The sequence below is a fragment of the Amblyomma mixtum genome, chromosome 3 (assembly GCF_055824585.1).
Source record: "Amblyomma mixtum isolate Tamu chromosome 3, ASM5582458v1, whole genome shotgun sequence".
NCBI lineage: Eukaryota > Metazoa > Arthropoda > Arachnida > Ixodida > Ixodidae > Amblyomma > Amblyomma mixtum.
The window spans coordinates 116,609,283-116,636,517 of record NC_143014.1 but is presented as its reverse complement, the minus strand read 5'-3'; the positions used below and the strand labels follow the sequence as shown (position 1 = coordinate 116,636,517).

The 27,235-nt window shown below is 41.9% G+C and overlaps 1 protein-coding gene and 1 long non-coding RNA gene across 4 annotated transcripts in view; one reads left to right on the top strand and one right to left on the bottom strand.

Moving 5' to 3' along the window:
* Positions 1 to 23,646, bottom strand: part of LOC149351519 (uncharacterized) — a 45,520-nt gene extending 21,874 nt beyond the window's left edge. The window contains exons 1-3 of the long non-coding RNA XR_016290612.1: positions 23,459 to 23,646; positions 11,261 to 11,397; positions 4,554 to 4,671 (exon numbers count right to left, since the gene is read on the bottom strand). This is a non-coding gene — a long non-coding RNA (uncharacterized LOC149351519). The remainder of the gene's footprint in view (positions 1 to 4,553; positions 4,672 to 11,260; positions 11,398 to 23,458) is intronic.
* On the top strand, positions 621 to 16,644 carry LOC149351520 (ribonuclease P protein subunit p40-like). Of its 3 annotated transcripts, none has more exons than XM_089580883.1 (7): positions 621 to 944; positions 1,571 to 1,712; positions 2,683 to 2,751; positions 4,049 to 4,147; positions 6,661 to 7,006; positions 10,754 to 10,894; positions 11,310 to 11,706. In XM_089580883.1, exons 1-7 carry the CDS (start codon positions 831 to 833, stop codon positions 11,446 to 11,448), a joined length of 1,050 nt encoding a protein of 349 aa, XP_089437009.1. In that variant the 5' UTR covers positions 621 to 830; the 3' UTR covers positions 11,449 to 11,706. The 3 variants fall into 3 exon arrangements, with proteins under 3 accessions (XP_089437009.1, XP_089437008.1, XP_089437010.1); XM_089580882.1 differs by lacking the exon at positions 11,310 to 11,706 and adding an exon at positions 16,156 to 16,644 and having other exon boundaries at positions 622 to 944; XM_089580884.1 differs by lacking the exon at positions 11,310 to 11,706 and adding an exon at positions 16,156 to 16,644 and having other exon boundaries at positions 887 to 1,020.
* Positions 23,647 to 27,235: the final 3,589 nt, after the last annotated feature.

Sequence of the window (27,235 nt, the reverse complement as noted above, 5' to 3'; positions counted from 1 at the left end):
GCCTTCGGTTGGGACGGCTTCTGCGGTTTTCTCGTGATCTTCTTCGAGACGGCTCCCAGGGGGTGAGGGCGACAGGGACATCCGTTAGCACCTCCACCAGCAGATGTCACGTCGTGGTGACTGCAGTCCGGCGAACAGGAAAACAGCGTGAATGTCTTCGAAACGAAACTGTTTGAACTGAATGCCCGCCGCTCTCGGCCGTGCTCTTTTTAAAGCTGATAGCGAACTTTCGAGATAAAGGTTGGAAAGTTATTAGAACACTCTGGAACAACGTAGAGTCGGCTCCGCCTGGATGCGATCAATTGAGATAAATCTAGGAGCGTCTTGCATCACAAAACGATAAAACGGCGTGCCGGCAGCTTTGAAGAATGAACAAACACTACAGTCATTCGCGGTACTATGCTGCGATGCTCTTGCATAACTGTGGTACACCGTGAACTGTACTGTCATGGTGCTATGGCTTGTTCCTCGGCCTACCCGCTTAGCAAACCAATTCTGAACATTGTAGCGCTGGTAGACTAGGGACCATGGAGTTCTTTCCTTCCTCCATGCGAGGGACGAAGGACAAGACACACAGGGCCACGAGGGCGCTTACCAAACCAAACCGCGCATATCCAAGCCAAGGCGAAAGAAAGCCAGCCAACCGGCCGATTGTGGTTGTGCAGCAGACGCCAGACGCTGCTGGACGTTTTGGTGTCTTGAAACAGTTTGACTTCTCTGCAAATATCATTGAGTCGCTCCGGAGAGGCCATATGTCGATATATGCGTAATTTACTTGAAGATACTGTGAACAGTTGATGTGTACTTTCCCGGCGGAGTGTATTTGAAGCATGTGGCCAGACTTTCCATGCCTTCACTGGGACATCGACATCTGCTTGTCGCACATTGAAGACTCTCGAGAGCGGTGGAAAGAGGCCATTAGCAGATGCAACTTCATTCATGCAGTATGGATCTAATTGAGCGGTCATAAAAATAAATGAACTGCACGCTTGAACGTAACGCTGCCTCCTATCCTATTCGGTGCGACTTCGTCAACGCTTGAGCTTTTCAGCATGTGCGCAGTACCGTGAACCGGCACGTTTTAAACAGTGTTCCGGGTGCTTTTCGTTTTTTGCGACTATGTAATGCAAGCTGAAAAGAAATCGGGCATTTGAGGCCTGTAAAGATAAACAGAATTGACAGGCGCCACGCTTTTCTTTGTACATTGAACAAAGAGAAAAAGAGGGCTTTAACTGCTTTTACCCGTACAGACAACGTGTTTATATACGGATGCAAAAAGTGTGGCAAGTGGGTCTCTTTGTCGTCACGTGCGACGCATTTCCTGCTTGTATGCGTTCAATTCACTAGTATAACAAAGTAGTCTAGTTGACAGATCGTCGATTTTACTGCTGTAGTATAAGCATTTACCTCTTAAGTTGCATGCTGCCTCAGGACAGGAGTGAATATGTTGATACAAAGCTCACTTGGGCAACATAGGATGTGCTAGCATCTTTACGGTGTTGTTTCCGCTAGTAGTTAGCATAGACTGTGTTGCACCAATTTAACTGTGAGTCATGTTATCATTGTTTAGGTGCAGCTGGTTCTCCCAGGAGTGTCATGGGTTCCCGAGAAGATACACGCTTTAATGGCTGCCCAGGAATACCAAGTTGTGCGTAATGTTCCTGCAAAAGACCTTGTGGCCTGGGACTTAGTAGAAGCTTTTGTAAGACAAGGTATGTTAATAGAGGTTTTCAGTAAAAACCATGAGCATGAAATATAAAACTAGTTCCAAGCACTCCACAGTTTTTGCGCACGTTATGTCGTGGCTAGTACTCAACTGCAATATCTCTAAAATGAGGGAGGAAATTCAAAAGTAAAATGGCTCTTTAGATAGTATATGGCTTACACATGACACCATGGGCATCGTGATAAAGTACCATACCATAGCATTCTTATTGCAGATCTGAGCAGGTGGTAACATGTGGATTAGAAAAATGTGGTTTATGGTTTATGGGGTTTAACATCCCAAAGCGACTCAGGCTATGAGGGATGCCGTAGGGAAGGGCTCCGGAAATTTTGACCACCTGGGGTTCTTTAACGTACACTGACATTGCACAGTACGCGGGCCTCTAGCATTTCGCCTCCATCGAAATACAACTACCACGGTCGGGATCGAACCCGCGTATTTCAGGTCAGCATCCGAACGCCATAACCACTGAGCCACTGCGGCGGCTCCGGATTAGAAAAATGGAGAGGTTTTCACTGCGTTTCTGGTCTCCATTGGGGTGGTCACTATGACGTGTGTGAAAATCACCTGTAGAGCTGTATGGCCTGCTCTCATGCACCATTCTGCATCTCCTACCAAAATGTGTTGCATATTCATAAAACTTGGCAATTTCAACTTGGCAATTTCCAGCCCATTTACTGATTTGGCATGCCAATATGTGCCAGCTTTGGCCCTGGAAAGATATAAGGGAGAAAGAAAATAATGAGTTTTGCAGTTTCAATCACATATTAGCTCACCTATTATAAAAAGGCAGCTTGCATTTAATGGCATTATGATGGAGTGTGTTGTTAACAGCTAGAAATGCAATGAATTTTTGGCAGACTGGTGAGGGACTTGTATACCAAAAGCATCTGTGAGCTGCTGAACATAGCAGCATCTTCTATCTTGTTTCTTTAGTTTCAATGCATTCCATACAGGTAAACTGCACTTGCTGTCAGTCAACACAAGTGTGCCCCATGGAAACTGCGTGGCCATCACTGCAGATGGTAAGTGGCCTTTAAAAGCACCACCAAGCACTTTACTTTGTTTTAAGCAAAGGTGCTTTTATATACTCTTTAACTTTGAGTGCATATCGTTTAATGAGCTGTATTTTTATTCATTGGTGACGGAAGAGTTTGACAAGTAACTTGAGTCGTGTGCAAAGTGGTTGCATGTGTCGCATCTTTGTGGGAGTGCATGTGGAGTTTCTATGTGCCTGAGCTTTCGCAGTATGTGCACTGTTGTAGTAGTTTAATATCACCAGGTAGTGTGATAGACCCCTTATTAAAGTGTATACTTCAATATTAATGCTATTAATTATGTTCAGTATTAAGGGACTTTCTCTTGTGCTGAAATAATGTGGTATGAATAGAGCCTTCTGGGCTGATGTGACTCTCCGGTTAAATATGTAATTCCCAGACCATCATATGGACGTTAGGAGCTTTTAGCATTTTACCATTCATGGTTCCAAGATTGCAGAGATGTAAAAGAAGATTGAATTTGTTGAGAGACTAAAATTGTGGTTTCATAAATCTAGCTAATTGATTTTTTTTTTCGGAATATCTTAAACCAATAAAACTTTGCTCAGATACCATTTTATGTGCTGAAAATCTATGCCAAAGAACGTACTCATTCCTTCACCTTCTTATTTAGCAGTACATGGGTTTTGCCATAAGGGTTAGCTGTTGCAGCAAGTCATCTTTCAATGCAGTTTCTGTGTCTGTTGCTGCTGGTACTGCAACTGTGCTTGCAAAATGTGCTGGTAAATGTGATTCTAGATATGCTGTTAGAATTTAATAATTTTTTATGTGTTTACGAAGGTAATAAACAACATTAGTACTCTCTGTATTGTACTTGATACACAGGGCATTACAAGGTTGTAGTTATAGGGTGAATACAGAACATTGCATGGTTAATGTAGCAAGGTGCCCACGGAAGACAAAGGAAATAGATACACTCACTTTATTGTATTGCTTCTGGTCATGACTACTTGCATTACTGGATTTTAGTGTATCATTATTATAAGACTTCCTTGTTGCTTTTCCTGGCGATTTGATTTGGGAGGTGGCAGTGCCAAGCTATGTTCTTGTCAGGGTTAAAGTTATGCTTTCTGTGAGTGTATAGCTGTGAGTAAGTTAGAGGCAGATTGATTTGCCATTGTGCTTTAAGAATGTTTCACTGTTGTGACTGCCTCTAACAAAGTTTAATGATGCACTTTTTCAGTGCATCTAAGGTTTTAAAATGTGCACATGTTCAGCTGTGACTTGTCTTTTTCTCTCTCTTTATCATGCTTGCCATTTTCAGGTGAACTTCATTTATCTCTGCAGGAAGATGTGTTTCGGATGTCTGGACTTGAAGGCCGTCATTCAAAAACAGGCAGTTGCAAAGAGCATTGTGTTTTTGGTAAGAAAAATAATGAATAGTTTGCCGTCTAGGGCAAAATTTCAGTCCTTGATTTTTAAAAAGACACTAAAAGGAAAATCAGTGGAAACAAGAAGCTAAACTAGACTGATTGATCTTTGAGTACACCACCAGTGTTTTTTTTATGTGAAAAGGTGACTGCATTGCCAGTAAAAATGCTAATGAATTCCTCGATTTCTTCCCCTTTTGCGTCCCTACGATACACTGGCACTGTTACATCATTTTTACGATGTCATCCCTACAGTTAATTGAACAGAATAGCAAATATTGTGGCCAATCAGAGAAAGTGAACGAAAACAAAACTGCGTTTTCCTGCCGATTGTATGTGCTTTTGTTAAAATAATTATTGGTGCCACCATCCTGTTAGACATGAAGCCCAGCTTATCACCTTTCATGAAGGTTGCAGCCTCATCTTTCACAAAGGGGTTCGAATGATGCTGAGAACTTGTGCTTGTCTTGTGCTTCAGAAGTTGTTGCACACAATGGCTTCATGCAGGATGGCCGGGCTGCATGCGAAGCAAGCAATGCTTCGTATTCTTGCATCTCAAGAACACTTCCTGCACTGCTTTCCAATTTCGACAGTACTTCCTGTTCCCATTGAAGTATTAATACCTGTGAAAGCGATAAGTGATTAGTGGCTGGCAAAGAATTCGCTTGACCAGGCACCTCGAGGGGTGTCTCTCGAGGGGCACCACTACAGTGTTTCACTTTTACAATTTTCTCTCATGCTGAACTTAGCATACCTTTTTAGTGCCCCTCTAAAATTGCTTGTTCATTTAATGGTGGATGTTGACAGAGGATCGAATCGCTAATATTAGTTACCATTCTGTGTGCATGAGTCGATTTATATGTTTACCCGAGGTCTCATACCCTTTTCACATGGGCTTCTGAAAGGTCGTTGATAATCAGGTCGTTTTGTTCAGAGGCACACAGCGTGCACCTGGACAGCATAGATGCCACACTTTTTCTGAAAAGGCCCTTTGGAGTTAAGGCAACCGTTCAAGACGTCTGAAGCTCAAAAGACTAGCAATGGAGAAGCTATGATTACAGTGCCATCGAGCATAACAGATTGAAGACAAAAAAGAGAAAATGCAACAAACTTTTATAAATACAAATAAAGCTTTTCTACATTCAGTTTATGGATAGGTGTTTATTATTGAGATCTCACGACTGAAAATTAACAGCAAAAGTGAGTGCCAGTGGTAGCCAGGATGATAAAAATCTTGACCTGCTAACCAGAGATCTGTTAGCAGCCCTCTTTCAGAGGGGTTGGAATAAATTTCTAGTCAAATTATATATCAACTCTTGCTTCAGTGAATAAATGGTATACAGTACTTTAATTCTGAAATTTTTGCTTCCTGCACCTTACATGGTGAAGTGGTGCTGAAGTTCAACTGTTCTCCCGTTGGACTGCGTCATTTAGTTGTGTTACAGCCCCTTTTGCATTTAGCTGCTGTGGTGAAACAAGACATGCAAGAATTTCTTTTGAGGAGTACCATGTAAGAGGGGTGTTATACACAACCCTTTAGTGCCCAGTGTCATGAATTCATGATGTACCATTTGCACACCGTGGAGCTCGGACTCTTTTGATATGAACATGTTCTCAGCAGCTAGCGCCTTCTAATCGTAATGTTTGGTGTCATTGTGAGGAAGCTATTTCAAAGAAAAGGGGGCTTGAATATGTGACTTCCAGTTAGTGTTCAGCAACCTGTTGTCTCTCATTTTCTGGCAATTTTCCTGGAAAAATAGGAAGACATTTGTTGGATAAAAAATTGTTTACTGTTTCTTGTCCTTTGAATTACTACGTGATCTTTGATTTTGTATTTCACACAACTTGGAATACCTGCACAAAATGTACTAAATGCTAATTGGTGCCAATTGTCAACATACCGATTGCTCAAATTTTAGCAGCGCTGGCAAATTTTTGATATTGGCTTTTGAGTGTGGGTACATTAGCTAACATAATTTAGAAATTATAATTTTTTACTTTGATTCCTTCATAATTTGGGCACTAAAGGGTTAATCATGGCAAAAATGCAGGCCAATGCTGTTGCTGACGGTGATCATTCTAAGGCATTTATTTCTATAGAGATACGCTTTTTTACTCTATTTGGAGACAAACTTTTTGCGAATTGAGAAATTGAACTAAGAGTTAAGCGTTAAAAGAAAGAAGACAAACCTATCACTTGTCTTGTTGAAGAGTGAGAGGAATAGGGGCAGGAGCGCTGAGGAAAAGGCATTGGAAATTTTTCAGCCGTCATAGAAATAGGGAAAACTACAGCAAGATGTAACGAGAGGCTACTCGTGTGCTAAACACTTAATCGAATAGAAAGAGAAAAAAATTTAGCATTGATGCGACATTTTACTGAAGGAATACCTTCAAGTGGCCAGCTGGGATGTTGCATCATCTGAGCTTCTGTCTTCTCTTTGTTTGTTTGTATATCTTTCTAATTTCAAGGTCTAGCAATAAAAGATGTGTTCAAAATTTTCTGCAGGGTCAACTATAGACATGCAAAAGCAGTGCTTTCGTCCTGGAAAAAACAATTATGAGCGTACGCTGCGCTCTCTGGAGCGATGTAGTGGTCTCATGGCTCAAGATGTGGCTGTCATCTGGGAGCCTCCGCCAGAGCGTGCAAGCCTATCACCCCTGTCCAGTGGAAGTTACTTCAGTCATTGTGGCCACACTGTCACCACATTCAAGCCAAGCTACCGCTCAGCTACAGAGGTGCGTCAGGATGTACCTGCTGCGTTGACGACTATGGAATGGCAAGAAGAAGCATTACTCTCAATCCACGAGTGGCTTGGAGCTGTTGTCTGTGGAGTTGACTCAAAGTGCTCAAGGTGCACCATTTATGTTGCTAATTGTATTGAAAACTTTTTGTGACTAACAGCTTGAATTTACTACAAGTGGTTAAATGTTTATTTTGAATCTATTATGGTGATAAAACTTATGACAGTGTAATAAGGTATCACCAGGTTGCTGTTGCTCATGATTGTTCAGAGAGGTTATGGATTGGGAAGATAAAATGATCGCATGAGGTGATGTGTTTTGAAGTTGCTCAGAAGTGTTGGAAAACATTGGTGCATGTGAAAAGTAGTGATAATGAGAAGATTGGCATAATGAACATAACGAACATGTTCAAGCTTATGCTCGATTTTATTTACATAGTGAATTCAGCAGGGTTCTTTTAAGCTGGTTTTGTTGGGGGTTTAGGAGTTGACATGTTAAGAAATATGAGCAGGAAAAGTTGCATTAAGTCAAACCTCGTTATAATGAACTGGTAAAAAATTGTTAAACAATTCGATATTGTTGAAATTCATGATGTAAATTTTTTTCAAAAATGCATGCAAGAGCAGTGCAATTAAGTTATTGAGGGGTGGAAACTCAGGCGACCTTTACCAAAAAGCAGTCAGAAACCTATTCCGAAGTTATAGTGCTGTTTGTAAGGAATTCTCCAGGCCATAGAAAACAGTGTCATATGCCAGTTAGGTTGGCTTCTCCGCACGGCGCTGTTGGCACGCAGTGATGGCAGGCCAAACACAGCTAGGGTGGCTTCCCCTCATTACACGTGTCATATGGAAAATGGTATACCAGAAATGCATCACCTCCATGGCAGCAAACTTGAGTTGAACGGCTGCACCTCAGGATGGTTACTGCAAGGCCACAACTGTCCCCACTGCTGATTCCGAGCTGCAGTTGTCAGAAGTGAGAGGTGTGAACCGACTGTGCAAATGCATGTTGATCACCTGGCTACCAACCCTTCATGCTGCTGTATCATCTATGGCGCTGTTGGCACGAATGCTTGTTGCACCATCGCCAACCACTTACTAGCGCAGCTTGCAGCCTGCCATTGGAGTGTGCATTGTTTGGTGCTGGTGGGTTCTCCATAAATCCATTTTGCGTCCAACTGTGTTTGCTATATAAAGTAAAAATTGCATGTAATTGCTGAAAATATTTTGAAAAGGTTGAATGTAGCCAATATTTTGTTAAATCCATTTTCAATATAATATCGAGGTTTGACAATAGAATACTAAAGGTACAGAAGAAGATAAGCTTTGCTTTCAATAGAAATTGAAGCTGGTTTTGTGCCCCCTTTAACTAATCACTTATCTAATGTATGTAAAATGAAGCTAAAAAAGAATTACGTAAGGTGCTTTCAGTCTGGCTTATTAACCGGTTTGTGAAAGTACAGTGAAAAGTGGCTGTGCTTAATTTGTCAAATTACTGCTGCTTCAAGGTTAAACCATTTTGTGTTTATACGCTTTTAACTATATCGCTGGCTTTTATTTGTGGGCTTGGAAGACCACCTTTTGTGGTTTGCAAACATGTAACCATTTATGGTGAGCAGCATTCTCGTACATGATCATGACAGTCAACTGTAGCATGCTTACACTCACCCACTGCTGTTTTCTGTTATATATGTACAGCTGTGGCCAGAATAACATGGAGCATTAACAAGTCGGTAAACCAAGTGTCATCCAATGACATTTTCATGGGTGGGGTGCAGCCCCCAAGATGTTTTGTTTATTTTTATCTGGTTTCTTGGCGTGTATGAGTTGAAGGGGGAGAGGAGGAGCATCATTTTTAATTGCCGATATCTTCAGTTTTAGTGAAGCTAGCTCGAAAATTCTTGTGGTGGGGTGACGTGTGATGGAATACCTATCGTTCACTTGCTTTACTTAGCCTCAGAAGATATCAATTCCCTTTATACCCTATAACACTCTTTTCTACTTATCATTTATGTGAAGTGAAGCTGTGCTTCACACAGGAGTGAATTATAATTACTCTTTTGCTAGGTGCAGGAATTGAAAGCAACTTCAGTACTACATTTGAGAGATATAGCCTGTCCAATCAGTTGGTTTTCCATAAAGAAGTGGGTTCTCTCCAAGTTTATTTTTTTAGTTTAAATATGTTAGTGAGCAGTGCAGTAAACATGTAGACAGGTTATGCATGGTGTCAGCAGCAGCTTATCACATGCAGCAATTGCTTGCAATCCAGCTACCCATACCTGTATGCCAGATCCCTACCAAGTGCTATCATGCTTTTCTTCTGTCACTGATGCTGTTGCTGTTGTGTGGTCTGAGTAGAGATGTTAACTCTATGGAGTAGAGTGTTGCGTCCGTGAAATGTAAATGGTTATTTATCAAATGGTCTGGCATCTTTTAAAAGGCTGAAATAGCACTGTTTGTCTGCGTCAATGCTTGCAGATGAGGTGTGAGTGCACTGATTCTAGCTGGCATTGCGATGGCTGAAGAAACTGACAGGAAGCTTTCTGCAAACTTTTTGCACACTTCTTCCCTCACTTTGACCACATGTCTTGATTGTATTGCTGTGTGTCCTGTCTGTTCAATGTACAGCTGGTAACATAAGTGCAACCATTCAATGCTTCCAGTACTAGCCAAGGTCATGCCTCCTTAGTGGTGCTAGCTAGACATTACAAGTGGTGTGTTAATCTTGGAGACTGTTTCTGCCTTCCTCCACAATTTGTTCCAAGTTTTTTTGCGGGTTCGATCACGGTCACGGTGGTTGAATTCTGATATCAGGAGGCGAAATTCTAGAGGCTCGTGTACTGTGCGATGTCTGTGCACGTTAAAGAACCCCAGGTGGTCGAAATTTCCGGAGACCTTCACTACGGTGTCCCTCATAGCCTGAGTCGCTTTGGGACATTAAACCGCCATAAACCATTTTCTTTTTATGCTGTCTCCACAGCTGTGTGTGCCATTTTTCCCATGTCTCCGTATTGGCCAATTACCTGTAGTTAGAAACTCTGGAGATTATCCCCCTGCATTGCCCTTTTCTGCCATTTTTTGCACTCTGGAATGGACAGCATGTTAACATTAGGTAGCCTGGCTGCTGGGACCTGCCCCACTTTCCATTAGTACACCCAGCTGTACCAAATTCCTCATTGTGGCCTTTTCGGTACACTCTTAAAGGAGGAGGGGCACCAAATTTTTGGTTGCTTTTCTTTTCTTTCTTGAAATGGCACATGAGACATTGGTATGGGTAGATCACCACATAGAATCCACCTACTCCTGCTAAATAATATATAATTCAGTTTTTTTCTCTCACGTTGTTTTAAGTTCTCTCAACTGCCAAATTGTGGCTCTGAAATCACAGATGAGTTGAGACAGTTTTGAGGTCACATGAGGTACACAAAACCTGCGATAAAATTACTGATTTGTCATTTTAATTCACTCCAACTGTTAAGCCAATCCGCTGCTAGAGCCAGATAACAACAAATAAGCAAACAACTATTACATTGCAATTTTTGTAAGTTTCACAAGATTGTAACGTTATCTCAACTAGTCTCTCATATCATGGCCACCATTTGGCTGTTGAAACTGAAACTGAAACACTGTGAGAGAAAATATTTATGATAAATTATTTACTGAGCTGAGGTGAATTGCATGTGGCGAACCATGTTTACTGATGTCTTGTGCATTCTTCCAAACAAAGAACATAACAAAAATTTGCTGTCCTTTAATTCTTAATATTAAAGCAGTGGGCATTCTTCCCATTTTTATTTAATAGCTTAACACTGAGAACTCCGCCCCTGACTGTAATATATGTTGTTTCATTTCTTGCAGGGCTGGCAATGATGCAAGGGAGGCATTCATTAGTAGCTATCACTGTCCCGAGCCAAGCACGCAGGTATCTCGCCTCTTTGTGGCTGATTGGAGAGGCTTCTTCACCCCGACGTGTGCCATAGAACTTCTGTTATTACTGAGGTGAATGCTTATATGGGCGTATGTATGTTCCAGTCCACATGTGGCTTGTAAGGATGATCTTTCATGGATCGGAGTGCTGTGCTTTTTGCTTTGTTCTGGCATGTCTTTTGTTATGTCACAAGGTAAAGATAACTGATCATAAATGTATCAAAATGGTTCATCTCAGTTGTTCGTAATGTCAGCAAGCAAGCAACCGCAGCTGTGGTTTAGTGGTTTGAGCATCCACCTTGCATCAGGGATGTGCGGCATTCGATCCCCAGTGCCGATGGGTACCCACCGGTGATACAGTGGGTACAAGCTTTCCCCTGGCTTTATGCTCAGCTTCTTGGGGGTGAAATGCGTGGGAAATGGGTCTTTGGCCCCTACCTTGAGTACTCAAAAAACACCTTGTGCCTTGGTGCTCTTTTGGCCACAGATGCCCTTGCTCCATGAAAATTCATCATTGTCACCAACAACAAGCAAGCAGAAACAACTTGCATTGTGTGCCATGGCTCCACCAGCCTCTGGAAAGAAACATTGAGGATTGTGATGATTTTGGTAACTTTGTATATTAGTGTTACACAAGTTAGCTCAGTAGCCGCTTATGCGCCATTAAACCCAACACAACACAACACAAGTTAGCTCGGTGTGATTGGTGCTTGATTGAAAAATAAGAGGGTACAGAAAGTTGAAAGAAATATCAATATCAAAAGTGCAGAGCTTTTCAACTGGCATCTTAACCACATTCGTTCTGGCTGCATAGTGATAAGCTGTGTACCATATTTATGTCACTATTATTTATTTATTTATTTATTTATTCAAAATATCCCTAAAGACGCTCCTTGGAGGAGGGTATTACTTGAGGGGGGGGGGGGGGGGGTAGTACGTAAAATACATAATACATAAATATACTTATTACATGAAAAGAAAGGGATAATAATGCAATTATTGACAACAGATATATCAGCAGTACAAAAAATGACATTAAAAAGACAAAACTGAGTGACATTAAAAAAGACATTAAACTAAGTGGATGAGTTCTTGAAATTTAGATATGTTTAATTCAGTGACAATGGTAGATGGCAGGGTATTCCAATCGACTATTGGGTGTGGAATAAATGACTTGGAGAAAAGAGATGTGTGGCATGCGATGCGCTTTACTTTGAAGGGGTGATCGCGACGTGGAAATACGACTAAGGGTGATTGGAAGAAGTCAGCGTGAAGCGACGAGTGATGATAGAGTTTATGGGAAAGTGTGAGACATGAAAGCTTGTGGCGATATGATAAGGGGTCAAGTTCGGTGCATTTTTTTTTAATGCTGTGACACTAGTGAAACATGAATAAAAGCCGCTGCAGTGGCTCAGTGGTTATGGTGCTCGGCTACTGATCTGAAAGATGTGGGTTCGATACCGGCTGCGGCAGTCGAATTTTGATGGAGACGAAATTCTAGAGGCCCATGCACTGTGCGATGTCAGTGCACGTTAAAGAACCCTAGGTTGTCAAAATCTACGGAGCCCTTCATGACAGTATGCCTCATACCCTGAGTCGCTTTGGGACATTAAACGCCCATAAACTAAAAAACTGAAATGTGAAGAATTCGAGAAAATTAAACGAGCGGCACGGCTCTGTAATGATTCAATGTTGTCAGATGTCTGATGCGTACTCTACTTTCGGACAAATTAATGTGATGTAAGCGAGTTTCTTTAGTTGTGAAGGGACTTGTTTAAAATTTCGTTTTAAAAGACCAAGTGAGCGATCAGCCAAAGCTAGAGTAAGGTTAATATGGTGATTCCATGATAGATCAGATGAAATTGAACTCCAAAATGTTTGTACGTTGTGGTAGGCTTAATAATGCTTCCAATCAGGCGATAGGTGGTAGGAATCGCAGAAGACCGGTTGGTGAAAGTCGTTTTTGGAAACGTGTTCTTGAAAAATAAGTGGTTTGAAATCAAGCTAGTCATTAACACTTAAAACATAATTAAATTCTTGTCTTTAATTGTTTAAATAGTTCTTTATTGATTGCATGCATAAAATCTAAAAAAAAAATGATTCTACACTTATTAAATTGCAATGAAATCTAGATATGAATTTTCCAGTGCTACAGAAGATATTTACATCAACCGAAACTTGTACGATCTGAAACAGGCGAGAACACCAACACCAAAGCAAGGGAAATACATGCTACCTTATCCTTGTCATAACCTTTGGATAAAAGAATTCAGTACAGTCATCATGGCTGGTTCTTCCATTAGTTTGATTGAGCAGTCTGTTTTGGAATGTACAAAAATGTGCAATTGTGATGCTACTCGTGGTGCTGGAGATCGTAGCATTCTGCAGAAATTCCAAGGTTATGCAGCGTTTAGGCTGTTGCATCCAGTGTGTGTTGCATTAATGGTGCAGTAAAGAGGAATCTGAACTTGTCTTTTTGCCACGGGAATTCGATCTACGCATTCCGACCATTCTTAGAAACTTCTTAGACCATTCTTGGACCGCACAGGACATTAATTCGAAGTTTCTAAGAATGCTCGGAACGTGTAGATCGATTTCCTGTGGCAAAAAGATGAGTGCAGATTCCTCTTCAGTGCACCTTTAGCCTTCACTTTCAGTCCTTTCACTTTGTAATGCTGATCACCTGTACTTCGTAGCTAGCAAGGTCATCGTCTACAGTGACAGCTTATGCAGACCCTTCTACCTCAAATTCTTCTAAAGTATAATTGACTGCGATTACTAATAAAGTTTATGCCATTGTGTTTTAGAAATTAACTTTTGTGGAAGCAGCTCGAGATGGCAAGCGAGGTTACACAATCCCCCGGCGGGGATGTTTGGATGTTTATCTGGTACCGACTGCATGCTGCAACTCATCCAGTGGCTAGCCAATTCTCATCACTTACTGCTGTTACTTAAGAAAGCGTTTGGATCACCCTGAAACAAAACGCATCGTGCAGGATGCATCGTGATAGTACCGATGTATGTTGATGGGCTGGAGGGCACGACAGTATGGGATGAGGTGATAACATGATTTAATATCTAGTGGGCCTAGCATGAGTGGTCGATTCCATGCCATTGTCAGCTTTGTCTTCTGCTAACAGCACTGATGTCATTGTACTGTTTTACCTCTTGGGAAAACTGCAGCATGATAGTCGTACAGAAAACACAATACTTTCTTCATTCATTCTGTAGAAGCAACTTAACTCACAAATTTGGTAGCAATAACGAGCACTTTACATTCCCAATCATAGCTAATAGATTTTTACATGCTAAAGCTGCACCTGCACTATGGGGCATGTTGTAGTACTGCCTTGTGCTCTTTAACATGAACCAAAATCTTATTACTCAGTCAAGAAAGGCCAGTTGTATGTCCAGAGGCACTGTTGTAACCAATGAAAAACCACTTGCATCCATTGGCTTCCAATTAGTTTTAAGTATGTTTTTGGAACTTCTGTTTTTGCATTTTTTTTTCAACAATATGTGGTCACTGTAGCTGGGGTTGAACCCACAACACATTACTCAGTAGCAGAACACCATAGCCACTGAGCCACCAGTCACAGCTGATGTGCACGTAAGACAGGAGGATGGGTGGTTCATTATTCATTTTTGTAATTTACACAGAGCATGGGCTTGCCATAATGCAAGGAAAAGATGGCTTAACTATGCTCTCTGTGCAGACAACAAATTGATTACAATGTACCTTAGAGCTGTACTGTCAGCGTCAAATGAAACGTGAACAAGAGAACTGAAATGCCAACAGAAAAACGCCAATATACTAGCTCCTGGAGAAACTATACAGATGCATTTTATTAACACTACGAAAACACAACCTTTGTTGCTGTTGACGTTAAATTAATTTTTGCTAGTACAGAGAGCAAAACACATGTCTAAAACAACTGAGCTGTGCGTTTCGCAGCTTTCGAAGCCCTTGTGACCAGGAACTCAAAAAATGACAGTGAAGTCCGATGATGCACGTGCTTACATCCAGACCATTTTTAACCAAATGTTATCGCTAGATATTGTGTGTTCAGCCCGAAAAACGCCAAGAACGTGTTCTGGACAAACATTTTGCCCTCTGTACTAAGCTTTCCGTGCTCAACATGATCTCATTTTGCAGTTTGTGTTTCATTTGTCTTGTTCACATTTTATTTGATGCTGATATACAGTTTTTTTCATGCTCATGCTTACTCTTAAGTATAGTTTTTCTCAATTTATCTGGCATCAAAATCACTTCTGTGTTTGGCAGTTTATAAAACAACCATTTTCTCATCTCCTTTTTCTAGATGTGCAGGTTTGTGGGTTCATCATTAAGTTGCCAGTGAAGTAACATGAACTGCACTGCTTATCCTACTGCAACAGAAGGCAGATTTACTTGAGCTTGGAATGTGCCCTTAGACAAGTTAATAGAGAATTTTAAGATTGCATGTTTGACTCGCATGGCCTCAACTTATGAAGAAGTGAAAGAAGTTATTGTAAATAAGCAAAATTAATTGTCAAAAAGTCAATCTGTCACTCGCTCTATCGCGAGGAATGTCTTGAAGACTCTAAGGTATCTTATGAATAATGTCATCTCGAAATAATTTTTTCTTAGCACACAACAGGAGTGAATAAATTAAATGTGCAGTGTCTAGCTTATGTAGTTCTAAGATTGGTGGAACACTCTCTAGTAAAGGAAGAGAGTAGTATGAAAAATAGGTGCATATTGTGTGAAAGGACGCTGTTATTTACGCAAACCATAAATAATTGCAGTTTCATTTACTCTGAACAAGGCCATATGAGGTGTCATGTACGTAAGTGTAATTTCTATCTAATTTTTTTTTTTATTATTATTACTGTTTTTCACACTATGTAAGCCTTTTGTTGTTTCTCTCGAACCGAATTCTCTTCTTCATTTTTCTTTAACTTTTGCCTTTGGGAGCATCGCTTCTCTTACCTAGGCCTTCAGCTGGTGCCGTTCCCATGACACCCTTACTCTCACCACTGTCTTGAGTGACTGTGCAGGTTACTGTGGGCCCTGATCCCCCCATTTAATGTCAGCTGCAGTATTATGATAGGAGAGCATTACAAAGGAAAATCTTACTGTTGGGCTTCGTCAGCAAATGCAGCGTGGCACTTAGGACTGCTAACTTGGCCGAGATGTTCATGTTGGCCTAGACTACTTGTTAAATGGGTCAACTTACGAAGTTCAAGAGGGGCTTTAGGGCCCCTTTCAAGGCAAAAAGTTTGGATGTCTCTATTTTTGCTATTAACTTCATGCCTGTGGTGGAGCTCATTTTTGTCTTTTCTCTTTACAGACAACACATGGTTCAGGAAGGACTGCCATTTTTTGGCCTTGTGCTTCACAGGTTTGATAGTGATCCAACTCGAATGTCAAGTAACAGTCAGAATCTACTGTTAAGCCATGCTTCGGAACTCAGCATTATTTGCACGCAAGATGGACGCTTTTGTCTTTTTAAATCTCCAAAATGATAAAAAGGAAAAAAAAGTAACTAGAATGGGTTAATGTGTGCATCCTATCATGGTGGAAAGAGGATATACTGGATGTTTTTTTTTTTTTTTTTCTGTGCAGATTCTTCTTTTAGAAGCTGAGAATGATATGTTGGTACATTCTGTGCAGGAGGAAGACAATTAACCAGATTTTACTATTCAACATTTTATTTTTTGGTTTTAGAACACAACTGTGTTGCAAAATTGAAGGACGTCAACATTGAAGGCAAGGCCAATTTCTGAACGTGTACAGTGTTCAAGATATCGAACATAAAATGATGTTTTTGAAAACTTCACATGTTCGCTTCTTGTGTTGCATATTGATCAGATAGCATTGCCATGTGTGGTGTCATCACAGGAGCCTGTATTTGCTGCATTAAAATGTGAGCGATGCTCTAAAACCAAAAATTTAAACGTTTATTCTTTGACGCTAGTTTATTATCTATTAATTACACTCTGTCATATACGTAATCACATTGCCATGTAATCCACCTCTGCAAGCCACGCCGACGTATCCTTCACAACTTTCATAGGATATATCGGGTGCACTGCGCTCCTGCAAGTGGCGCTACCACATACGGAGTATCGCGGGCTCTTATCGCATGCCCAGCCAGCTAGTATACGGCGGGGCTTCATGGCTGTAGACATCTGGCAGCGCTAGCCACTTGAAAGCACTTTCAAAACCAATAGTCGAACGCTGAGTATCGTTGATAGCTTTTGGTCTGGCGTGCCCATTTATCGCGTGACACCACTATTATGTGGAGAAGCCAACATTTGGTATACCCCTCTTGTTGTGCGGCGAGGTCATCCTACTCGATTGAAGGTCACTAGGGGTTCTGGCCCGGCCTGCTGTAAATTTCGATGAGAGATTATTCTGTTGATAGTGTACTGGTAACATGGTTAGGCTTCCAGTGATAGGTGGTGACTATAGTTCTAAAGCACCGTCCGCTGCAACTTCGATGTGATGCAGGAAAGATCTAGCAACATTTGGTGAGCCGCTCGTCGCTGCAGGAAGTGCTCCGTTAGCGTGCGTGCACCGTGTTCTCGCCTCTAGGTTACAGGTAATTAGAAAAAGGTGTAACGCTGACGACACAAAGAACAAGATAAATTTTGCGCTTTTATCTTGTAATGAAGCAAGCAGACCCAATTAGCCCGGCAACATACCTTCCTGAAGTTATAGATAAGCTTATGAATTGCCATTTTTTATACACCGAATTATTTCGCAATCCTCTACGAGTTTGGTACATCAGGGATTGACTGCAGACTAAAAGGAAATACACACACGCACACACTGTACAAAAGCTGTGCTTTTAGCCTGAAACATCCATCGGCAGTCTGCTGTGGTTCTGTGAACTTCAATACAGTGGGTCATTCCTTGTCGCCTCTTTTCACTTTAGCTGTTTTTCATTCATGTAATAAATGCTTGCTTCAACGGCATTGCATTATTGTTTGCCATCTGATCACAATTTATGTAACATATTGATGCATAGTAATGCCACTTAGCAGCGACACAAGGTTAAGATTTATGGAACAGCAGTGTTTTCAATTTGGTGATGTTGCTAATTTTGTCATGCAGTTGGAAGTCGGTGGCCATGCACGCTCAACCTCAAGTAATGGTTATGGCAAGAGGAGGAGGAACAAACTTTTATTTGTCATTAGACAATGAGGGCATGGGATAGGGGTTTAAAGAGCACGTGGGCCCTCTCGACGGTGCTAGGTGGCTTGAAGTCCATGCTTCACTGCTACCTGCAGGGCCCAATCCACTACCCAGAGGCCGCCGTGGTGGCTCAGTCATTATGGCGATGGAGACCAGAAACACAGTGAAAACCTCTACATTTTTCTAATCCGGTGCCGCCGCAGTGGCTCAGTGGTTATGGCACTCAGATGCTGACCCGAAAGACGCAGGTTCGATCCCGACCGCGGCAGTCGAATTTCGATGGAGGCGAAATTCTAGAGGCCCGTGTACTGTGCGATGTCAGTGCACATTAAAGAAACCCAGGTGGCCAAAATTTCTGGAGCCCTTCACTACAGCGTCCCTCATAGCCTGGGTCGCTTTGGGACGTTAATTCAAATTCACTTTATTTCTGGTAGAAAGCAAGTATACATCATGAGCAAGACAGTTTAAAAGAGGAATATTGTACCAAGGAAGACGAGGCAAAAGGCGTTTCATCTACGCCTGACAAGGCCTCGCCTCCTGGCGAGAAACATTGCACTCTCTAAGCTACAAAAGCCGTTGAAAAAAAATACATTGCATCTTTCAATACACGCATAAAACAGAAGCATTGTGAACAGGGCTTTATATGAAATTAAAATCGTAAGTACTACAGAAAACAAGAGAATTTTTCTTCAAAAAAAAAAAAGCTTACATCACAACCTATTAAGTTATTATTGTGTCAAAAGGCAAGAAGCACAGTTGCATAAATATTTATCTCAATACAAACGGCTTACGATACCGTTTTAGACAAATGAACAGTCCGCACTGTGACAACTGTGCCTCGATAGAAACTGTGGAACATATCTTGCTTGAGTGCCCTGCGTATGCTAACGAGCGTGCATACTATGAACATTGCATGCAGAAGCTCTACCCAGTGCCCCTAACAATGGACAAAGTTTTAGGTCCCTTAGCCTGCCTTAGGCAACAGAGACTTGCAATGAACTTTCTATTCACATATTTAAAAGACATTGGACATCTCTATAAGCTTTAAATTCACTTGCACGTTACCTTCATGCATTCTTCATGCAGTGAACTTCGTCAGCCTATTTGACGGACTATGCACTCCATCATTCCATAGGTTATTCAATACTCGCCATTTCATCCTTAGTACCCATTTCATGGCCGCATTTTATCTTCGCTTTTTTTTTACCTTTTCCATACTGTTCTCCTTGTGTCTTTATCTCCCAAATCCCCTCCCTACGCAGAGTAGCATGCCAGCGGTTTTTAAACGTCGGCTAAATTCTCTGCTCTTCATTAAAGAGTCTCTCTCTCTCTCTCTATCTCAATAAAAGAATAGCTCCTAACCAGAAAATTATTGCAGTGTCAAAAGCATGAAAAAGCAACATTTGTATCGACATATTTCAATAATCTAACAAGAAACACAGCAATACAAACGAAACACAAACCTGAATGAGATAAAAACAGAGACAGGTCATTTTTTTTCGACCAGGAGTATATTTTTTATCCGTGCTTTGTAAGTATACGGTGACCCTACATCCACTGCGATGTCAATAAGTTCTGGAAACAAATTTAAAAGGACAGGGATCTGGTAATCTAACGATTGTGTCCCATAGGAAGTTCTGACTTTTTTCTTAGCAAATGAATTTGCCCTAAAATTATAGCCGCATTCTTGACGTCGGTACTTCCCAAGAAATGAATTTCGGTTACTTTTTATATGAGTGAATATGTTCAGTGCCAAGCGCTGTCGAAATATACTTGTAATTGCAAGTATTTCATTTTTTAAGAACAGTGGAGCTGTGTGTTCTCGCAATGCTGCATTTTCTATGAATCAGATGCATTTCTTTTGAAGAATATGAAGACGTTCCAAATTACCTGTGGTAGTCGTGCCCTAAACTAGTATACGGTATTGCAATCTTGAATTAATCATGGTATAATAAAGCTGGCGTTTGAACCACGCTGGGAGCATAAACTTAAATCTTTTTTAGCATTCCAATAGTTTTCGCGAGGTCCATAGTCAAATAGTTTATGTGGTGTGTCCAGTTCAAGTTCTCGTGGAAATGTACACCCGGAAATTTTTTAGTGCTCACACGGTTTAATGTTTGCCCCTCGAAGACTAGTTTAGCTTTAGTGTCAATCGCCTTATTTTTAGCCCGAAAGATAATGTAGTTCGTTTTGTCTGTGTTAAGTCATAATTGGCTATGCTGCAACCACGTCGATAATTCTTCGAGCCATGTATTGGCATTCTTCATTAGGGTGATAAGGCAATTGCCATGAAAAAACACATTAGTATCATCAGCATACAACACTATTTCTGAGGTTTGGGGTATTGATACAATGTCATTAACATATAAGAGAAACAGGAGAGGACCTAAGATGGAACCTTGGGGTAAGCCATATTTAATTACTTGTGCTGTTGATCTGCTGTTATGAATACTAACGAACTGGAGGCGGTTGTATAATTAACTTTTTATAAAATCGAGAGCTTTGCCGCGGATTCCATAGTCGTAAAGTTTACTAAACAATGTATCATGTTTAATGGAGTCAAATACCTTCCTGAAATCTAGGAATACACCAAGAGTATATAGCTATCTCTCCATGTTTGTTATTATTTTTTCCTTAATATTCAGTAGTGCTGATTCAATGGATTTTCTTTTTTGGAAACCATATTGTTGGTTTGAAATTATACCCTTAGAGCACAAAAACTGCTGATTCTAGTGTTGATTATTTTTTCCGCCACCTTCGCGAAAACTGGAAGCACGGATATAGGGCGGTAGTTACCAAGATTGTTCTTCGCCCCGCTCTTGTGTATTGCACACACTCGGGCGATCTTCATTTCATCAGGGAATGACGCATTATACAGTTGCAGACATGAAAAAGTGGTACGCTCAAAATGTCGCATGATCCTTTAACCGGACGGACTGCAATATCGTCATGACCACATGCACAAGTATCTTTGAGGCTTTTGATGACTGTTTCGATTTCACTTGGGGTGGTTGGGGACAAAAATATGGAACTAGTTTCTATCTTACTCCTAGATGAACAGCTCTGCATGCTCTGTGACGCACCAGATGCTAGAAAATGACCATTAAATTTATCTGCCAGTGAAGGGCCTGAATAGGTTTTGCCATCAATGACTATTTGCTGGGGAACAATATCTTGATTTTTACAGACAAGAGAGCGCTTAAGTGTCCATGTTTCTTTCGAACATGTATAAGCTGCTGTAAACTTGTTCATGTAGTACGATGTACGGGCTTTCTTTAAGTCAGCGTTTAACTTATTCCTAACCTTTTTGAACTCTAGGAATTTAGAGCTATCTTTAGTCGCACTAAATGAGTGGAACAGGTTATTTCTATAGTTCATTCTATTGATGTATTCATCTGTAATCCATGATTTTCTCCCTTTCTTATTTCTTTTTATTTGCTTGAGAGGGAAAGCAATATTATAATTCTTTTACTGTACGAAGGAATGAATTATACGCATTGTTCGAGTCGTCCGTGCTCAAGACGTCATACCATGTTGTTTCTGATAGAAGGTTACGGAATTGCGCAATACCGTTATCGCTGATAGATCTACGCGATATTTCAGTTTTGGGTCCGCTTTGTCTTTAGATGACAGGTAAAAACAAAAAAATGCCATGTGGTCACTAATGTTCACTGAAAACACTCCACAGCACACAGTGTCCTCTAAACAGTTTGTAGGGCATAGATCAATTAACGTCTCGCTGTCTGGTGTTACACGTGTTGGAATCACATTGGTGTCCTATCGAATGCATCTTCGCGAGGACAGCATTGCAAGAACTGTCGAAAGAAAGCGTGTTTATGTTTAAATCGCCTGGCATGACGAATGGAATATGTAATGAGAGCAGGTATTCGCCGAGTTCTTCAAAGAAGCTTAAGAATGCGGAAACAGACCCTGAAGGTGGACGGTAAATAACAGCTACTGCAAAAGCATGACTTACAACTGTTAGACATTCGTAGTCTTCTGTGATAAGTGTATATTCTGGAATAACAGTGTACATAATATCTCTGCTGATATAAAGTGCCACACTGCCACCCCTTTGTCACTGACGACACAGTGTTTCGCAGTTATAATTGTCGAAGTGCACAGCATCTAGTGCGTTTTCGAACCAAGTTTCCGTGAAGGCTAGTATAGAAAAATTGATTCAGTGCGTCCAAATATGTACCAACATCGATATGCTTATTTTGCAAACTTCGGGTGTTAAGATGGAATAGAGATATAGATTTCCTCCGTGGTTGCTCTTTTATGAATTTGTTGAAGGAATTTGTGTCATGATAAAAGCAGTTAAAAGACTGTTCAGCCATGATAATAGGCGCTCCTCTAGACACGTGACTTATCAAGCGGTCAAGCGATTTGCGTGATGTCATCTTCAGACTTTATGTGGATGGCCACTTCACCTTGCTTTTTCCTGACAAGGATCCTGCCGTTTTTTTGCCAAGCAAACTGGTACGAACGTTCCTTTGCCCTCATCTTAGCCAGCCACAGCAGTTTCCGATTTTGTGAAGTCATGTTGTCAAAAAAACTGAGGTCGGGAAGTTTCGTTCGGAGAAGTGCTTTTTTTTCGGACCACTGTTCTTTTACGGCGCGTGAAGCAAACTGCACAAGGACAATGAGTGTCTTCGGAGGTTTGGACGGCAGCCTGTGTACAGCTTCTATGTCCCTGGGTGTGACTTCTTCAATGTTCAACTCTCGTGCAATGTCGTTCAACTTGCTCAACAAATTCTCATCATCAGTCTGCTTGAGGCCGTTAATTTCAATGTTCTGTCAGCGGCTATATTGGTCCAGGTCATTTAGTTGCTGTTTAAGTTCTTTGATTTCTTCAGTCTTTGCTTGTGCTTCGATTTTTTCCACTCTCTCTTTGAGGTCGTCAATGTCCTTTTTTTGCGAGTCAACCATTTCTATAACCTTATCGTACTTATCAGACAGAAAGCTGATGCTTCTCAATGCTTTCGACAGTTTCTTTGACTGACATGAGATCATCAATTTTCTCAAGAAGTGGTAGTAGGGCGGTGATGTTCCGATTCATCACGATTAGTCTAGCCGCAATATCAGCATCTTGTTCAGGTTTACCCTTTGCAGAGCTTGGGCCCCCCCTTAGTTTAGAAGCTTTACATGTCGGGCACAGCCACGACTTTCCTATATCCGGTTTGGATTTCACTGCTGCTTCCCCCACTCCTGAGCAGTTGCCAGCATGATAAGAGAATGAACACTAAGAACATTTTATAACCGTAGATTCCTTCGAAATAGTCTGCTGGCAAGCCAGGTATATGTCACAAGGCATAGCGTCTAGGAAAACACCGTAACACAGCAAACAGAAAACACAGCAGCAGCAGCGGCAGCAGAAAAAACTTTCGCAACTACTCAGTCGTTTAGAGCTTGTTTCTATTTTAGCAAAAAAAAAGAAAAAGAGCACCAACCTGTAAAACACGGTTTGAAATAATTATGTACAGTCGGTCACAGGCCGTTGCTGCCGCTGCCACTACGTGCAATGATGCGAAGCTCGGTGCATAAACCGCTTCTTATAGTTGTCCATGTGCTGTCACTGATGCCAATCGGAATACAGGCAAAGATGCAGGTCATGCAGTGTTGTCGGGCCACACCGCCAAGAAGCTGTAAAACACGGTTTGAAAGAATTATGTACAGTTGGTCACAGGCCGTTGCTGCTGCTGCCACTATGTGCAATGATACCAATCAATCACTAACCGGAGTCGAATCTCTGAGTCAGGACTGAGCAGCGCAGTCTCCCATTGACTTTGATATTTGGAAGCTCAGAGATGGTTGGTCCTCTGGGCACTCGAATAGGATGTGATTGCGGTTTGCATTAGAGTGGTCGCAGAGAGTGCAGCGGGAATTGTATCCCACGGAATACATCATGGAGTAGATGTATTGGTTGATTGTAAAACATTTTATTCGCTGGAAAGAGCTTGGTAAGAGGTCACGTTAAGTGGTCGAGAGTACGCAGCCCTCGACGACTTTGTCAGCCCACTCCACCGCCAAAACTTGCGTTCTGGGGTTAGAGCTAGCCAGCACGGTCTCCCACCGCTCGAGAGAAGGAGCGGTAACTAGATCACCCGGAGGTGGCTCTATTTTGCAGTCCCACAGGATGTGATCGTAGGTGGCTCGTTGGCCACAGTTGGGTTGTAAAGATCTGGATAAATGTGCGCGAGGAGTGATGGGGTGCGTATCGATCTCATCTGTAGACGACGCCACGTAACCTCTTGTTCTTTAGTCAGGCTTTTGTCCGGAGGGGGGAAAATTCTCCTCTCTAGTTTAAAATGATTGCTGAGATCATGATATGTGATCATGGAGTCCTTCGTGAAATTCAGGGAGCTAGACTTATCCACTGCCCGGTTGACGAAACCTCGGGCTTTATTGTGGGCTGCCTCATTCCCCGGATGGGCTGGGACCCATATCAATTCGGAATAATTTGGTGAGAATTTGGTTGCGTTAAGGATTCTAAGGGAGGTGTTTGTAATTCGCCCTTTTGCGAAATTATTGGAGCCCATTTTGGAATCACTGAGGATGATGCTCTCTTGGGTATGCGCTAGGGCGAGAGCTATAGCTGCCTCTTCTGCCGTTTCAGAGGATTTTGTTTTGATTGTTGCCGAGACGATGTGGTCACCATTCTCGTTCACAGCCACAATTGCAAAGGCATTGGTATGTTTGTATTCTGCCGCATCTACATAAAGTGTTCCAGCGCACTTTCCGTATTTATTATGTAAGGCTTTGGCTCGTGCTTGTCTTCTACCCTTATGGTGTAAGGGATGCATGTTTTTGGGGAGTGGTTTGATTAGTAGGGCCGTCCTATAGTCACGGGGCAAGTATACTTTAGCATCTTGATTCGTAGGTTGAAAGTTAATTCCGAGCCTGGTAAGAATACTCCTGCCAGTTCTGGAATTGGCTAATCTCGCTGTTTGAGCCATTAAATGGGCTTCTTTCAGTTCATTGTAGGTGTTATGTATTCCTAACCTCATAAGCCTTTCAGTTGAAGCATTTAGTGGGAGTCCTAACGCAGCCTTATAGGCCTGCCGTATCATGCTATCCAATTTGTCCTTTTCTGCTTTCGCAAATTTGAGATAAGGGGTGACATAGAGTATCCTGCTTAGCGCAAAGGCCTGCACTAGTTGGCATAAATCTCTTTCCCTCACCCCTTGTCTGCAATTAGCTATGCGGCAGATTAATCGCGCCGTCGCCTCTACCGTGCGTTTTAGCTTAGTGAGTGTGTCAGTATTCTTTCCATTTGTTTGTAAATACAACCCCAGTATTCTCATGGTTTGTACCTCTTTGACAGATCGTCCATTAACATAGACGTTTATTTGCGGGGGGGGAGTCGTAGTACGCCTACCTCTTTGTTTACAACGGATCACGAAGAGTTCAGATTTTTGCTCAGAACAAGTGAGGCCGGATTCCCATGCGCATGCCTTGATGTCCACTGCTTCTGGGAGTGTGTCTTCTATGTAGCCTTCGCATCCTTTGGTTACCCAAAGTGTGATGTCATCTGCATAGAACGTGTGATGTAGGTCTGGTATTTGTGCCAGTTTGGGGGGAATTTTGATGAGGGAGAGGTTAAAAAGGAAAGGGGACAGGACGGAGCTCTGTGGCGTTCTTACTTCCTAGTGTGATTGGTTGGGGCAGACTCTATTGTTCCGACCGTTATCACTGCTGTTCTGTTAGTGAGGAAGGATCGGATGTAGTTGTACGTCCTTTCTCCGGGGTTGATTTCTGACAAGTTTGTCAAAATGGCTTTGGGGGTGACGTTGTCGAAAGCTTTAATGAGGTCTAAACTCAATATTGCTTTCATTCCTGTTCCCTCGTCAGCTTCAATTATGTCCTTGTTAAGCTGCAAGAGTATGTCCTGGGTAGATAGTTGGGCCCTGAATCCTAACATTGTTTCAGGTAGGAGGTTCATGTCCTCCGCATAGTTTTGGAGCCTGTTGAGGATGACATGCTTCATGAGTTTGCCTAGGCATGATGTTATGAAATTGGGCGTAGATTCTCAGTGCTGAGTTTCATACCCGCTTTAGAAATAAAAGTGATTTTCGCGTGTTTCCACTCTTGTGGTATTTTGCCTGCATGCCAGTATTTGTTCATAAGGTCTGTAACCGCCGCGATCGACGTTGCATCTAAGTTCCTGAGAGTCTTATTTGTTACTTTGTCTGGTCCTGCCGCAGATGTTGTCCGCAGTTTTCTAATTGCGTACCAGACCTCTGCGTCTGTGATGTTTGCGTCTAAATTTGGATTAGGAGTCCCCCGGTGGTCTTGTTGTGGGGTACTATCATCCATGTTTAGGTAACGTTCTGCTAGCTCTTTGATTAGGTCTTCAGTTGTACCCTCATATTTATGTATGAGTCTGTACAGTTGATTTTGTTGCACGGGACGTGTTTGTTCTGGGTCAAGCAGGTGTCTTAGAAGATGCCATGTCTTCTTATTTCTGAGCTGTCCGTTGACGCTTTCACATATTTGGTTCCATTGTTGTGTTTGGAGAGTAAGTGTATGTTCCTCGATTCGCCTCTCGATTTCAGCGATCTTTTTGCGTAGTCGCTTGTTGTGTTTTTGCTTCTTCCAGCGTTTTTGGAGGCCTTTTTGTGCCTGCCACAGGTGTAAGAGTTTTGAGTCTGCAATATGCTCCTCAACTGGCACCACAACGCTAGTGGAGCTGACATCCTCATTCAGGGAGATAACCCAGTTGCTAAGGTTAGAGATCTCCTTTGGAGCTGTTTTGTTGCGAAGTTGCCTGAGCTTGTCCCAATCCGTGGTTCGTATTTCTTTTGCTTTGTTTTTGAGTTTTGTCATGGGGAAGGTGGTGCTAAGGATGAAGTGATCACTACCAAGATTTTGCCCGGTGTTGACCCTCTTTGCGTCCTTGACGTTTTTAGAGAGGGATAAGTCTGGAGATGTGTCTACACATACACTGTTACCCATGTAAGGATTTGGGAATGTACCCGTTTGAAGTTGCCGCCAGGCAACCTGCTCTGCTTTGGTGAGAGATTTCTGCGGGGGTGGGTATTTGGGTTGATCGTTTTGATAGTGGAAGGCAATTTCATGGTAGGTTACCAGGCACTCCCTCCTGAACCAGAGACACTAGTCGCTCTGTGCGTGGTTGACGAATCCTCGAGCACATTCATGAGCTGCCGTGTTCCCCGGGTGGGAGGTATGTGGTGGCACCCATATCAGCTAGAACCATTCTGTGAATA